The sequence below is a fragment of the Pipistrellus hanaki genome (assembly GCF_964339955.1).
Source record: "Pipistrellus hanaki genome assembly, chromosome: 4".
Classification (NCBI taxonomy): Eukaryota; Metazoa; Chordata; class Mammalia; order Chiroptera; family Vespertilionidae; genus Pipistrellus; species Pipistrellus hanaki.
In genome coordinates, this window is record NC_140506.1 from 23246833 (window position 1) to 23263355 (window position 16523).

Genomic DNA, 16523 nt, shown 5'->3' on the forward strand with positions numbered 1-16523 from the left:
GAAAACAAATTACTCTTGCAATAATACACATTTATAGTTAAGTAGACTGATAGTTTCAACAAATAAGGCACAAGAAATTTCAATGACTTATATTTTTTAATGTAAAAAACCAGATATGAAAAGTAAATTTCAATGTTATACCCGATTTTATCACTCTAATAACAAATTAGATAAGATTGTACCAACACGAACAAGTAAATCCAGGATGTCAGACATAATACTGAATGAAGCATACTTTGAGTAACTGCCAAAGGTGACCAGCAGAATCTGTCCCAATATTTAAGCTGAAGCTGTACTTCAGTGACTCCCTGAAAATATACATGTATTTTTATGAGAGAAATTTTATTTTATGGGAAAGAAATAATTCAGGGTAAATGTCATCATTAAAAGATGAGAAAGGATCAATTATACACACTATTTCACTCTGCTAAGAAATTATTTAACCAGAGGCCAAATATAACACAAGTGCCCTTCATGCTTGTTGAACAAATGGTGACTATAAGCTCAAGGTATTCATTAATCTCTTCAAGTCATAACACTGATTAACACAAGTCAGTTTTCTAACATTCTAAAAATCCATACAGGGCCCTTCTTGCAGAAATGCCCAAATATTCTGATATTCAGCTTCAAATAATTTCTGAGCCTAAAGAACATATAGCATGTCCTTGGTACAAATGAAAAAGACCTACTTTGTCCAATTCAGTGTTTTGAGCATCAACTTATGAACCAGGTCATGGTTCAATTTCCAATAAAAGTGCATGTTCATGTTGCAGGTTCAATCCCCATTAGGGGAGTACAGGAAGCAGCCAATCAATGATTCTCTCTCATCACTGATGTCTCTCTCTCCCTCTGCCTTTCTCTCTGAAATATGTATGTATATATAAAGAAAAAGACCTACTCACTAAAAAGCTTATGAAATCTAAGAATATCAAAATCAATGACAAAAAAATTCTAAAATAAAGAGCTCTGCAGTCTTTATCAGGAAACATGTATTAACAGTAAAAGACCAACTGTTTACTGTGCTTGTTAGAAATACTCCCTACTTTAAGTCTGCAAATAGTGCCCTCCAAAAGATAATTATGAAAATCTCACATTTCTTTAAAAAAATTATATATAAGTAGATTTAAAAATTCAAAGAAAAAAGCCAATAAAAGGATATCATCACATTTCTTCTGGTACTCCGTTAACAAATTACTGCAACAAAGAAAAGAATTTTTATATTATGTTAAAACTATGTTTCAAAATATGCAAGGCACCTTTCTTTCCCCACAATTAGTTTAATTATATATATGCAAACATGTACATACTATCTTAAATTCCTTAAAACACTGTATTGATATATAAGATTTAATTTAAAAAGCCTTTTGATCTAATTAATATCTAAGCCTATAAATTGTGACTTCATTAGAATTAAAAAAAAAATTGTATCTCACATCACAGTTATGAAATACTGTGAGGAAATTTGAGACCCTCTCCTAAAACTAAGAAGGCTTTGAAGATATAAAACAGCTTTAAAAAAATTGCCAATTTAGCAAAAGTCACGTCCTAAGCTATGAACTTTGTTGTAAAGGCCAATAACAGAAGATTAATGATGAGGGCAGGAGTTTCATTATAATCATGACAACACCATGTAAGCCTCAGAAGAGAAACGCCAGTTCGCCTTTTAGACTCAGGGGTCTAACAATCACCTTCACTTCAACTTGTCTGTCCAGGTCCATAAAGTTCAGTCAAACATATGAATATACTCACTCTGTATTAATAATTTTTTGCTTCAAGGTGATTAATGCTTCAACATATTCATTTAAATTCTGAAAGAAAAAAACATACTAGTGAGGTACTTGTTTTTATATAAATTACTTTAAATATAATTTTATGGTAGCATGATATAATCTTAATATGCAAATAGACCAAACAGCGGGACAACCGAACAACTGATCCCAACGACATACGCTGACCACCAGGGAGCATGCAGGGAACATGGCGGGCATCGGCCATGGCGGGATGGTGGAGCAGGTGAGCAGGTGCATCAGACCAAGGCGGGGTGCTGGTCATTGTCATCAGGACAAGCCTCTGGTGGTTACAGAAAATTCTTTACTCCCGTGTGCCACGGTCCCCCCCAATGCTTGCAACTGCTGTTGGTGTTGGCCCCGCTCGGACCCACTGCGGTTGCCCAGCGCCATCAGTAGGTGTGAGCAGTGGCTGCCGGCCCTGATCACCCTTCAGGGCTTCTCCACCTCCACCTGATCCTGAGGCACAATAGGGGATGGCAGTTACACTCGCACCCACTGATGGCGCTAAGCGATTGGGACCAGTGCCAGGCATCAGCAGTGGGTGCAAGCAGGACCGCCGCTGGCAGCAGGTGCGAGAGGCAGCTGCCAGTCCCAATCACCCGAGGGCTTCTCCACCTACCCCTGCTCCTGAGGGGTGATCAGAGCAGCAGCTGCTGCTTGCACCCACTGATGGCACCAATAGCACTGTGCCATCAGCCGGTACATGTGGGGCCGGCGAGAGTAGCAGTGGCGGGAGCCAGCAGACAGGGGAACAAGGAACCGTGGTGGAAGGGGCCAGGCGGGGGCGCAGAGGATGGGCCAAGACCCACCCCTGTGCCCACCACAGCCTCACAGCCCACAGTTCCTTTCAAGGTGGACAAATTCGTGCACTGGGCCCCTAGTTTATTATAAAACATAAACATATTATTTACTGTTACATAAACACAGAAATATGTAAATCTATTATTTCTATCATGCATAACACATAAAAATATGCAGTGTGATTCTGAGCCCACACTGCCTCTCTCTGAATCTTTAACCTGAATGATGGAACTCTAAGAGCAAGGTAGTTAGTTGTATAGATGCTCTGACTATGTGTACTTGATTTCAGTGTGGTGTATTTAGTTTACACTGCAAAACATCAACAAGCTTGGGAATCAGTGACATCAAATTCCTCTTAGCCAGGTGCTTTGTTTTTGATAAAAAAAAGTCTCTTCCTGGGACACCAAGAATACCTGGAACAGGTGGGCTGGACAAGAACAGAAGAACCAGGTACACATAAACACACTTGCCACCTGCTTCTTCTTCCCATTAAGCTCCCAGATAGTAAGGGCCAATCCTTTTGCTCTCTAGGCAGAGACTTGAAACAATTTATTTGAGGACCTTAAGGAACTCTAACCAGCCTGGAAAGAAGATAAAGGTACTGACATCAGATATTATTTAGTCAATAAATGGCCTAACCACACCTATTGCAATGAAACTCAGAAACTTGTAACATGAAAAACCAAAACAAGCCAAAGAAACTTAGAATAAGCAAAAATTAAGAAAACTTAAAAAAAAATTTGATAAATTATATTAAATTCATGAAACAAGAAAAATCAGAGATCTTGGAAATTAGAAAGTTCTTAAAAAGTAAGACTATAAACACCCACTAGCATGGCTAAAATCAAAATGACAGGCAATAACAAGTGTTGGAGAGGATATAGAGAAATTGGAGCCCTCAGACATTGCTGGTAGAATATGAAATGGTGCAGCTGCTGTGGAAAATAGTTTGGCAATTGTTCAAAATGTTAAATAGAGTTAAGCGTATGATCCAGAAATTACACTCCTAGGTATATACCCATGAGAATTAAAAACACATGTTCAGGCCAAACTAGTACATTCTTATTTATAGAGTATTATTCAACTAGCCAGAAAGTAAAAATAAACTCAATGTCCATCAACTGATGAATGGATAAACAAAATGTCATACAGTCATACCGTGTGGTCATTTCGCAATGAAAAGGAATGAATGACAAAGGCTACAACATGGATGAGACTTGAAAACATTATGCCAAGTAAAAGAACCACTCACAAAAGGCTAGTTGCTGTATGATTCCATTCATATAAATTGTTCATAATAGGCAAATCCAGAGGCAGGAAGTAGATTAGTAGCCGAAGTGGAGGAGGTTAGGGGAAGACAGGGAATGACTGCTAATATACAATAAACCAAGAGTAGGTTTACAGTTGTTCATATTAAAAATAAAAAATAATAACATAAGAATAAACCCTGTTTTATGTACTCACAACTGTAAACCTACTTTTGCCTCATCCTGTATTGAAGAGGTTTCTTGGGGAGATACAGGGGTGTGTAGATAAACCTATTTCACTCTTCATAGTGGTGACAAGATTAGATAACTGTGAACATACTAAAAACCATTAAATTGTACATATTAAAAGGATTAATTTTATGGTATATGAATTATACCTCAAAAAACTGTTATAATTAATTAAAAACAGGGAAGCAAAATTATAGACTTTATTAATAATAAAGTTGAAAAACTGTCCCCCAAAATAAAACAAACAATAGACATGGAAAAGAATAAAGAAAAACAATGAGAGTGTCAGTGGAAGAAGTCCACATGCCCAACAATAAGAGTTCTATAGGGAGAATAACAGAAAAGATGGAGAGGTAATCAAAGAAATACTAACGTTCATGAAAAAGATCCCAGAAAGGAAGCCAGAAGTTCCCAAATTGAAGGGGCCCAACACAATGATACAAATAGGATCCAAACCATGACATATCAATATAAAATTTCAGAATATTAGAGACAAAGCAAAGAGTCTATCGGAATCCCGAGAGAAAAACAAAAACAAAAACAAGTTATATACAAAGAATGTGGAATCAGAATGGCTTCAGACTTCAACAGCAGTTAAGAAATCTGGAAACCTAGAAAGCAATCCTTCAAAATTTTCTGAAAACAAATTAATCCTATCTATTTAAATGTGCAAATTAATCATCACTCCACTACACCCACAAGCCAAGCCCACAAACCAATCAGAAGCAAGTATGCAGATTAACCCAACCAAGATGGCTACAGCCACAAAGAGAGCAGGAAGGAGGCTTGGGTTTCCCCGGTGATGGAGGAAGCCAAGCTTTCCGCACACCCTGGCCAGTCCAGGCCTTTGCTTAAGGTTACAAAGTTTCAATGACAGAAGATAAATAAATCCCAACAAAAACGGTGGCAGCCACAGAGATGGAAAGAGCAGGAGGCTAGGGTTTCCCCCGGCAATGGAGGAAGCCAAGCTTCTGCAGCCTTGGCCTGCTTTGGCCTCTGCTTAAGGCTACAAAGTTTCAATTATAAAAGATAAATAAATCCCAACAGAAATGGCTGCTGCCACTGAGCAAGCAGAAGGCTTGGCTCCACTCTAGGCTACAAAGTTTCAATTGTTAAATAAATCCTAGATACCAGGGCCTCCCTTGGATTGCTGGGGGGCGTGCCTGGCCTGCAAACCATCACAGGCCCCTCGCCCAGGCCACCCCACACCCCAAGAGAACCCCCACCCTGATCTGGGACACCCTTCAGGCAAACCAGCTGGCCCCCACCCATGCACCAGGCCTATATCCTATCTAATAAAAAAATAATATGCAGCCGAAACCGGTTTGGCTTAGTGGTAGAGCATCGGTCTGCGGATCCCAGGTTCGATTCCGGTCAGGGGCATGTACTTTGGTTGCGGGCACATCCCCGGTGGGGGGTGTGCAGGAGGCAGCTGGTCGATGTTTCTCTCTCATCAACATTTCTAGCTCTCTATCTCTCTCCCTTCCTCTCTGTAAAAAAATCGATAAAAATGTATTTTAAAAAAAAGTAATATGCAGATTAACCATCACTCCAACACACAATATGGCTGTCCCCATGTGGTCAAATATCCTGCTCCCATGTGGACACAAGATGGCCACCACAAGATGGCCAGCAGGGGAGGGCAGTTGCGAAGGACCAGGCCTGCAAGGGAGGGCAGTTGGGGGCAATCAATCCTACAGGGGAGGGCAGTTAGGGGAGACCAGGCTAGCAGAGGAGGGAAGTTGGGGGCAAAAAGGCTGGCAGGGGAGCAGTTAGACATCAATCAGGCTGTCAGGGGAGTGGTTAGGGGGTGATCAGGCTGGCAGGCAGAAGCGGTTAGGGGAAATCAGGAAGGCAGACAGGCAAGCATTTGGGAGCCAGCAGTCCTGGATTGTGAGAGGGATGTCCGACTGCCTGTTTAGGCCCAATCACACCGGGGTACCAAATTGGAGAGGGTGCAGGCTGTGCTGAGGACACCCCCCCTCCCATGTGCACGAATTTCGTGCACCAGGCCTCTAGTTCTAAATAAAAGTTTATACAAACTAGCAATCAATAGTGACAGTAAAATAGACATTTTCAAATCTGCAGTCTTCATAAACTTACTCCCCAGGCATCCTTCCTTGCTCAGGGAGGTACTAAAAGATGTGAACAGGCTTCACCAAAATCACGGACAAACCCATAGAACAATGTGGAGCACAAAGCAGAAGTAAAGCGACTAGGAAGGCAGCTGAGTACCAGATTAGAGCTGAAGGCTCAAGAGGGAATTTTTCCCCTAAAAAGAAAATGATACAATTATTTGCTTGAATGTAAGCTTTAAAAGGCAGAGAAATGCAAGTGAATGTTGCTTTTCCTCATGCAATTAAGTTATAATTTTTTGGTAAAAGTGATTCTTCCTCTTTTTCCATTCTGTTTCAAATTCTTTGCTAGTTGATCTCACTTTCCCCACCTTGCTTCCAGATGCCATCTGTAATGTAAAGTGCTATGCTATGCAAGAGACATTCCAGAGACCTCAGACCTAGTGTCACACATAGCTGGATTCAAATTCCTGTTCCTCCACTTTCTGACGTAGTGACCTTTGGCAAATTTACTTGACTTCTCCCTGTTTCAAAACTATTTCTAACTGCACAGATGAGGAGACAAACACTAGGAGGTTACAATACTGGCTTGCGATCAGGATTAAATAGGATGAGCCAAAGTGTTTAACCCCCAGTATAAATTAATCACTCCTTAACAATTTTAAGATGAAGAAGTTGAATTAAGGATATAATCATTAACCAGAGGAAACAAGAAAACACAGAAAAGGAAAAGTAATTGTAAATTACTCCAAAGTTTATCTATGAATAATATGTAGTTAGGTCAACTCCCATAGTGAACTGAAATCATAACTACACTGAGGATGGGGGTAAGGGAGAGTGAAGAAGGGGTACTCAGGTGTGGTGGGGTACAAGGCAGAAAGAGAGCTCAATAGTCACCTCCCGAAGTCAGAAATCAAATGACATTCCAAAACATGAAAAACAGTAAGTAGCCTATTACTTTAACAATATGAAAGTTCATTATAAAACACACACTAAGCAAGTAATTAAAAGTGCTGTCTCCGAGAACCAAGATGGCGGCATAGGTAATCACCTATACTTTCTGCCTCTCACAACCACATCAAAATTACAACTAAAAGGCACAACAACTACCACCCAGAACCAGAAGAAAGATGGCTGAGTGGAAGTTCCACAACTGGAGAGGTGAAGAAAGCACAGGGAGAATGGTAAGAGGTGCAGAGGCACAGAAAGTGCTGGCACCTGGATGTGCTGCTCTTTTAATCGGGAGGGATATACAAGCTCCTGCTTGCTCTGAACTCCAGTTCTGGGTGAGACTCTGGGGGACCCAGACACATATGGGGAGAAACTGGACTGTCTGGCATTGGGACAGGAACACGAGGGAGGCTTTCTCTCAGGGGTGCTCGCAGAGATCATTGTTCCTGCACAGAGGCACGAGACTTGGAGACCTGGGCATATCTCTAGTGCGGGGATGACTGGCAGCCATTGCTGTTTGCTCTGCCCTGGTGATTGATTCCCAGAGACCCCAACCCACCCAAGCTGTGCACATCAGCTTTTGCATATGAATGGCCTGTCATTTCTCCTCCTAAAACCTGTCAAACTGCAGCTGGGTCAGAGAGCCCCAGAGATTCCAAAAGAAGGTGCAAGGCCCAGCAGCAGCAGCCTGCCTTGCTTCACAGCTGGGCCTCCTCTGGCCACTTCCAAACCCCATACAAAGAGGAAGAATCTGCAGATGTCTCTGTTGCTCTTGTTGGGCAGCCCCAGACAGTGGCTGACCTTGCACCTCCTTGGAGATCCAAAAGCCAGTGTGTCCAGTGGTCAGAGTGAAACCATACTGGATTAAAACTCTTCACATCCATAAGAGATACACTCAAGGGGCAGATTCAGTGAGCACCAAAGCCCCAGTGAAGCAAGTCCTGCTCCATAAGGGTGTCTCCTGTGCAATAGATCTTCCAGTGTAGACACAGCTGGTCATCACAGCCAATTGGCCTGGAGGTCAAATCCCCCCAGTGATAACAACAGCAATCAAGGGTTAACTACAAGACTGTGCAAATAGCCAACAAAGGGGTGCACCAAAAGTATCCACTTCAGGTGACTATCAAGGCTGAGCCACTGGGCCCTATAGGACACCTACCGAACAAGACCACTCAATCACCAAAAGGAGACTTAGCAGCTACCCAGTACATAAAAACAAACACAGGGAAGCAGCCAGAATGTGGAGACAAAGAAACAAGTCACAAATGAAAGAAATGGATGAAAGCAAAATACTGGATATAGAGTTCAAAACCACAGTTATAAGATTACTCAAGAATCTTCTAGAAACCTCTGAGAAATTTAGTGAGACCCTCAAGGATATGAAAAATAACCAATCAGAAATTAAGCATATACTGACTAAAATAAAAATATACAGAGATCCAACAGCAGACTAGAGGATCCCAAGAATCAAGTCAAAGATTTGAAATATGAAGAAGCAAAAACAAACAAACAAACAAAAAACACACCCAATTGGAAAAGCCAAAAGAAAAAAGAATCCAAAAATATGAAAATAGTGTAAGGAGCCTCTGGAACAACCTCAAGTGTACCAACATCCAAATTATGGGAATGCCAGAAGAAGAGAGAACAAGATACTGAAAACCTATCTGAAGAAATAATGACAGAAAATTTCCCCCACCTGGTGAAAGAAATAGACTTACAAGTCCAGGAAGCGCAGAGAACTCCAAACAAGAGGAATCTTTAGAGAACCACATCAAGGCACATCATAATTAAAATGCCAAGTGCAAAAGACATATAGAGAATATTAAAAGCAGCAAGAGAAAAACAGTTACCTAAAGGGAGTACCCATACACCTAACAGCTGATTTCTCATCAGAGGGAGTCACAAGAAATATACAAAGTGATGAATAGCAAGAACCTACAACCAAGATTACTCTATCCAGCAAAGCTATCATTTAGAATTGAAGGTCAGATAAAGAGCTTCACAGACAAGAAAAAGCTAAAGGAATTCATCACCATCAAACCAGTATTACATAGAATACTGAAGGGTATTCTCTAAGAAGAGGAAGAGGAAAGAAAAGGTAAAAATAAAAAAATTATGGACAACAAATACATATATATCAACAAGTGAACCTAAAAATCAAATGAATAAAAAACCTGATGAACATAACAGACTGGTAAATGTAATAGAATCAGGGGCATGGAAAGGGAGCAGACTGACAATTCTTGGGGGGAAGGGATTGTGGGGGGTGCTGGAAGAGATTGGACAAAGAGCTTACACCTGCTGAAACCGGTTTGGCTCAGTGGTAGAGCATCGGTCTGCGGACTGAAAGGTCCCAGGTTCGATTCCGGTCAAGGGCATGTACCTTGGTTGCGGGCACATCCCCAGTAGGGGGTGTGCAAGAGGCAGCTGGTCGATGTTTCTCTCTCATCGACGTTTCTAGCTCTCTCTCTCTCTCTCTCTCTCTCTCTCTCTCTCTCTCTCTCTCTCACTTCCTCTCTGTAAAAAATCAATAAAATATATTTAAAAAATAAAAATAAAACACAAGCTCCATGCCTCTTCTGTTCCTGACTGTATTCCCAATATACCATGACATCACAGATGCAGTGATGCTCAATAAATATTTGCTAAATGAATAAATTATAATTCTGTGATCATCCCTGTAATATAACCATTTACAAATCAATGTCTATGGGGGCATATGTGTGAAGCTCCAAATTATGAAGTTCAACCATTGACAATTATAATGGGAGTCCAACACAAGTTTATGTAAATTACAGGCTCAAATCTATTCTGAAGCTACAAGTATCTAGTTACATTAGCTAAACAGTATAACCATGGGCTTCAAAGTCTCTTCTGGAACTCCACGAGTTAAAATTTTTGGCTCTGCAATGAATGAAACTAATAAGAAAAAATGGGGGTGGGGAGGTGGCGCGGTGCTTCTCCTTCATAAGAATAGACACTTATGGCAGCTTGACTTAAAACCACTCAATTTAAGACTGCTGTTCTTGTGCATATTTTCAGGGTAAGGCCCACACTGGTTTATAACTAACAAAGTTTCACAACCCCTATGGACATTAAATTACAGATCTCTCATGAACCATTACAATCAGTTATGGTGAGAAAAAAAGATATGGTAATATGTGAGACTACAAGCAAAAAAGATACATAAAATGTGGTCATCTATACATTTCCGAACTGTCTATTCAACCACTAAGAAAAAGAGGACAGGGAGGAAATGAAATGAGATTCCCAGTGTAACAAACAACTGTTCAACTTAGGGCAGGTCAGTTTGAGTCCCCATTACAGCTCAGAATGAAGTCACAGCACTATGGCAAATGCCTCCTGCAGGGAAGGTGCTTGTAATATACTGTAGATTTTCTAAAAGATCCAGAGTGTCAGTGTGTTAAAACTACACAATGGGGTTATCTTCTCTCTGTATGGAACCTCTTAAGTTTCTCTCTTGCGTGACTTTGACTGAAACACAGAACTTGCTGTAGTAAAGATGCAGAAACATCTTTCCTAAGGTGGTTACTGACCTCTCACTGACAAATGCAACTGCCTGTTCTCAATTCTCATGCTTTCAAAACTGATTTCCTATATACTTCCTATTGAACTATCTTTATCTGTTTCTTCTTTTCTCACCATTCTATGCTCACCTTTGTCATTAACCAGTTACTTTTTCTTCATAGAGTGCTTATGATAGCATCTATTCCCATGAATGGCCACCAAGGTTTTCAAAGGTTTTTGTGTGCGTGTGTGGGAGGGGGGGAGGGGAGGGGTTATGTGACAGAACATACTCTTCCATTCCCATCTCTCCCCAAATAAAATTCTTACAATGAACCCAGCGCCCATCTAACCTAGGTTCTTCTCTACTTTCTTGGATATATGTTAGAGTGCCCTGCAGGCACTGTGCTTCACAAACAACAAATGTAAAAACAGTTGAAATTCTCCAGTTCTGACATCACTCCAGAAAAACATCAGCCCCATATACCCCATACCTGTGGCGCCTCAGTTTCACTTTCTCCTATTTCTGATTTTAAATCTCAGCACCATCTACTCCCTAATTTGAGATCTGTCATTCTGCAGTTGCTGGTAATCAGAACCTTTCTCTCTTCCAGGCCCAGGCTCAGAAAATTTCAATTAATTTGGGCTTTTGTTATCACTAGAATGCATTAGTAAAATAATTTATCAGAATTAGTTGCACCTCCTCCATCTATCCACCCTGAATACCACCACCTGTTATTTTTACTGTAAGCACTGCTCTTGTGTGGTAACTATGTAAAACCCTTCACCACTCCATAATGCTGACAGAAATAAGAACAAAATATTAAGGTGGTAACCATTCAAGGTCCTGTATAATCCGCCACGAGTCTATTTTTCCATTCATACTTTGCAATATTAAAGACTTGTTCCAGACACTCTAATCACCTTCTTCCCCTAAAAAGGCATTTCAAGCAACAGAAAACCCAAACGCAAAGATGTATCCAGATCTAGGAAAAAGGCTTGCAAACTAAGGCCCTTTGACTGTTTTTGTAAATATTTTGATGGAACACACTAGCACATTCCTTTAGTACTGCCTATGGCTACTTTTACACTATAATGGCAGAGTTGATAGTCATGAACAAACCCACCACCCAAACCCCAAAATATTTATGATCCGGTTCCTCACAGAAAAAGTCTGCAGACACCTGGGTTTAGAGGTTTAACAAAACTACTCCTATTGCTGTTTTGAGAACCAACAATGCCAATGTGGCAAGGGAGGAAGGAGGGAGACTCTTTAGGAGACTACTGAAAAAACATTCAGGCAATAGGTTATAGTGGTTCACACAAGTGTGGAGGCAGTGGGGAATGAGGTGAACGGATAACAAAGGCAGAGCCAACAGAACTAGTTGATAGACTGGATGCAAGTTTGAGAGAAAGAATGACATGTAGTTTCTATTCCAGGAGGATACAGCTGCTACATTTAAGCAAGACGGGGACTACTGCACAACCATGTGTTGTAGTGGTTGAGCTAGTAGTCTACCCATGAACCAGGAGATCAAAGTTCAATTCCATCAAGGCACATGCCTGGGTTGCCGACTCCATCCCCAGTAGGGGGTGTGCAGAAGGCAGCTGATTGATGATTCTCAAAATTGATGTTTCTATTTCTCTTCCCTCCCTTCCTCTGAAATCAATAAAAACACATTTTTAAAATATATTTTATTGATTTTTTACAGAGAAGGATAGAGTTAGAAACGTCGATGAGAGAGAAACATCCATCAGCTGCTTCCTGCACACTTCCTATTGGGAATGTGCCCGCAACCAAGGTATATGCCCTTGACCGGAATCGAACCTGGGACCTTTCAGTCTGCAGGCCGACACTCTATCCACTGAGCCAAACGGTTTCGGTGATATTTTAAAAATAAATAAATAAATAAAACTGGGACTATGGGTAGACCAGATTTCTGAAGGAAGATCAGATCCACAACTGCAAAGAATAGTTCACAGCAGTTATTTTCCTATACAAAAGCTTCCAATAAAACTATTCTTTTAAAGTAGAAGTAAAAATCCTTTCAATAGCTACAAGGCATAATCAGGCCCTCCTTTTCATTCCAGATTCCCTGACTGCTACAGGCTGGGTCCCACAAAAAATTAATATGTTGAAATTTAATCCCCAATGTGATGGAATTTGGACTTGGGAGCTTTTGCGAGGTGATTAAGTCATGAGGGCAAAGCTCTCGTGAATAGAATAATGTCCTTATAAAAGACCCCAGAGTAATCTCTTCTCCCTTCTGCCATGCGAGGACACAGGCAGAAAACAGTCATAAACCAGGAATCAGACCTTATCAGCACCAAATCTGCCTGTGCCTTGTCTTAGACTTCCCAGTCACCAGAACTGTGAGGAATAAATTTGTTACTTAAAGGCCAACCAGTTTTTGGTACTGTTATAGCAACCCCAAACAGATGAAGACACCAACATTCACCCCAGATACCTGGTCTCCTTGCTATTCTCAAGCACAATGAGCAAGCTCCTGTGTCAGGCCTCCACACCAGATTTTACCACTATCTGGGATGGTTTTCTCCAAGATATCTACAGTGCTTATTCTCTCACCCCTACCCCAACCCCACACAAGTATAACCTTTCCTGTGAGGCCTTCTGAACACTCCTTAATTATCCCAGCCATTGGTCCCTTCCTCCCCCACTTGTCATCCCCTCTTCTCTGCTTAATTTGTCTCCAATGTATTTATTACCTTCTCATGTAACTTGATTAATGTCTCCTATCCCCACCTCCTAGAATGGAAGCTCCAAGACAGCAAGGGTATTTGTCTCCCGTTGCCCCCTCCCCACACTGCTGTCATCACTCTGCCTGTAACAGCACGTAATCAATAAATACCTGCATGAACTGAAGCAAAGAATAAATGGAATTTATTAATGATTCAAGGTAATTTCACCCATGTTCCCAGGATTTGACAGGCAAAAAATCAAACCATCTTGCAAAAGCCTTATATACAACTCAATTCAGTGGTTTTATTATTAGTTCTCCTATTCCAGAGTGGCAGAGCAGAAACTCCCTCTCAACAATTAAAACGTCTGTGATCAGGTCATAATAACACACACACACACACACACACACACACACACACACAAAACTTTCCTTAGTGGCCTATTAGTCCTGCGGTCCTTTCTGGTCTCATTTCATCAGTACTGTAATTCTCCCCTCTGCACCATGCCCACACCACGTTCTGCTCCTCAAACCCACTGTGCTCCTTCTCACCTCAGTAACCTTTCCACCTGCTAATCCCTCTGTTTACAAAGCTCCCCCCACACCTATTCCATGTAGTCTGCTGCTTCTCATCAAAATCTCCCAATGTCACCTCCGGAAAAACACCCTGCCTGCCACCTCAGCCAAGAGACAAGACCACCATCTCAGCTCCTTTATTTCCTTCCGAAGACTTAGAACCTTATAAAGTCTTACTTGCTCACGTATATCTGACTTATGAGAGCAGATCATACCCATTTGCGTCCCTCGTACCTACACCACCACAGAAAACAGGGGGGTGACTTAAATTCTATTTCGTAGGTGAAGGTGGACAGCTCCCACTCTAGTATGAAAGACACCAGTAGTAAGAGGCAAAAAAAGCCACCCGACATCGGACAGCTAGGAGGGTCTAGCTGGAAACGAACAACTTGGGACAGATTCCCACTACTTCACTGGACCTGGAGCCGGACACGAGCAAGTCCTGTCACTGTAACAGGACAGTCCACGCAGCCCTTAGACTTCCAGCACTTGCATGCCATTCGCCGTACAGGATCCTGCCTCCAGGCAAGAAACATTTAAAGACGGGCCAGCACAAGCAAAAAATCTTAACCGTGATCCTATCACTCACCGACCCAAATGTGAGCCCTGGGGAGCCCTTGCGCTGGGTTAGGGATGGAGGGGGCCCTCCAGAACTCGCTCACTCCCCCGCCCACCCCCCCACCGCATCCCCGTATATGCATCCAGAGTTCCAATCCCACATAAGGCAAAGAAAGCCGTTCTCCCAAAACAACTGCAGCAAAAGAGAAGGGAGAACCGGGGGCCGGGGAGAACCGACGGGAGGGGGCGGGGTGGGTGATGGGGGAGGGGGCAGGGAAGCTTCCTCCATCCCCGCGCCACCGGGGGCGCCCACCCAGCCCCTCCGCGCCCTCGGCTCCCGGGAAGGCGCCTCACCTGCTGCAGGGAAGCGCAGCCCTGACACCGCGAGAGATCCGCCGCCCCGGGCGCCGCCGAGTGGGTCTCGCCGGGCATCATGGTGCCGCCGCCGGGCCCGGTGGGCCCGCACGCCTCAGGGACCCGCGGCCTTGGCCCTGTGCTGCTCCTGCTGACGTCGCCGGGGACGCCGCCTGCCAGGCCGCTTCCCGCCGCGATCGGGCGGGTCCATCCGTGCACACAGGTCCCCGTGGAGCGGGCCAAGGGCTCTCCCTGCTAGAGCTGCCTCGGGCGCTAGCGAGAAACGCTCCCCGGTGCGGCCCCCGACGCGACGCTGCACAGCCAGGACCCGCCCCGCCCTAGCTCGCCCCGCCCCTCGGCACGGCGTGTAGCTGCCTAAGGTTCCGCCTGATCAAAAATAAGAGGCTTAGCCAAGCTGATGCAGCGGGGGCTGTATAATGGTTCATATTGTATTGCCGGCCTGCTGCTTGACAGGCTATCCATGGGCACCTAAAACCTTGGGCGAAAGGGAGGCGGACCTTCGATGACGTCATCGGAGGCGCCGCCCACACTGGAAGGACCCCACCCTGCCAGAGTCTGCGAGCGATTTATAACTAGAAGGAGCCGCGCAGTCCAAGCCCGGCTAGGTCCGGGGGCAGCGGGGCTACTACAGTTCCCGAAGGTCTGCGCGCCAGGCAGGGCCCTCTTGGTTCCTCTGGCCACGCCGGGTATGCTGGATCGCCTAGTCACGGCCTTCGATGCCCCGAGGCCCTCTCTTCCCCCAGGATTTTTTTTTTCCTCCGGGCAGCTCCCCTGCCTGCTGTCCTGCTGTGGTCCACTTGCTGTCCAACACCCCGCTTCCCTCCTTGTCTGCTTTCCAGGCCCATCCATCCCTGCGACCCCGCCACCGCTCCAGTCCCATTTAATACCTCTTGGGAGGGGACACACACAAAAAATCCTCCTCTCTGGCCGCAATTACTGGATAAGTCCAGACAGAAATTCTTTTGTTTGAACCGCAGCTTTTCAGTGTCTCCAATCCCTTAGCCACCGCCACCAGAATCGCAGCTTGTTTCCATCAGAAACCAACCTGGCTTCCTGAGTCTAGTTAGAGTCTAAATTCTCAGCATTCAATACAAGCATTGCATGTATTCAGTAGACTTGCAGACTTTACCAGCTTCTTCTAAGTTTTTAGTGTGGAGATTGCAACTGGAAACTCCCCTTCCAAAAAAGCAGCCTGGATTTCTTCCCTTGCTTACACATTCTGGCTGGCAGCTAGATTGCCTGTCTTTGATACCTAAGGTTGTCCAGTACCTGACTGAGGAAGTCTACTGACTGATCCACTTATCCACAAGCAGAAAACAAGAATAGGGTTAAAAGGGAAAGGAAAGCCCGGCTGTGGTGGCTCCGTAGTTGAGAGTGGACTTACCAGCTCTTCTCAGTAGGCTTCTTCTTTCTCAGGAGATGACCCTTTGGAGAAAGGGGAGAGGAGACCTGTGCGGATCCCGATGACTTTACATTTCCTGGTCCCAGGAAGTTTCACAGTAACTCTTTTTGTTTAAGGTTTCTTAAATTAGTACTTTTTCTGGAATACCTTAGTGAGGGAAGCACCAGCTTGCTGTACAGCTTCATCTCCCTCTCCTCTGTCCACCTACACTCACTACACACCTACCGCTGCCAGAACTCAGGACTACGGCTTCCTTCTTGCCTTTGTACATATGC

General features: G+C 43.5%; 1 protein-coding gene across 1 annotated transcript in view; it reads right to left on the reverse strand.

Moving 5' to 3' along the window:
- Nucleotides 1–15155, reverse strand: part of ICE1 (interactor of little elongation complex ELL subunit 1) — a 57862-nt gene extending 42707 nt beyond the window's left edge. The window contains exons 1-3 of the mRNA XM_084880670.1: nucleotides 14826–15155; nucleotides 1750–1808; nucleotides 1166–1194 (exon numbers count right to left, since the gene is read on the reverse strand). Of these exons, the coding sequence (XP_084736796.1) occupies nucleotides 1166–1194; nucleotides 1750–1808; nucleotides 14826–14906 (169 nt within the window). The 5' untranslated portion in view covers nucleotides 14907–15155. The remainder of the gene's footprint in view (nucleotides 1–1165; nucleotides 1195–1749; nucleotides 1809–14825) is intronic.
- Between the last annotated feature and the right edge of the window lie 1368 nt (nucleotides 15156–16523).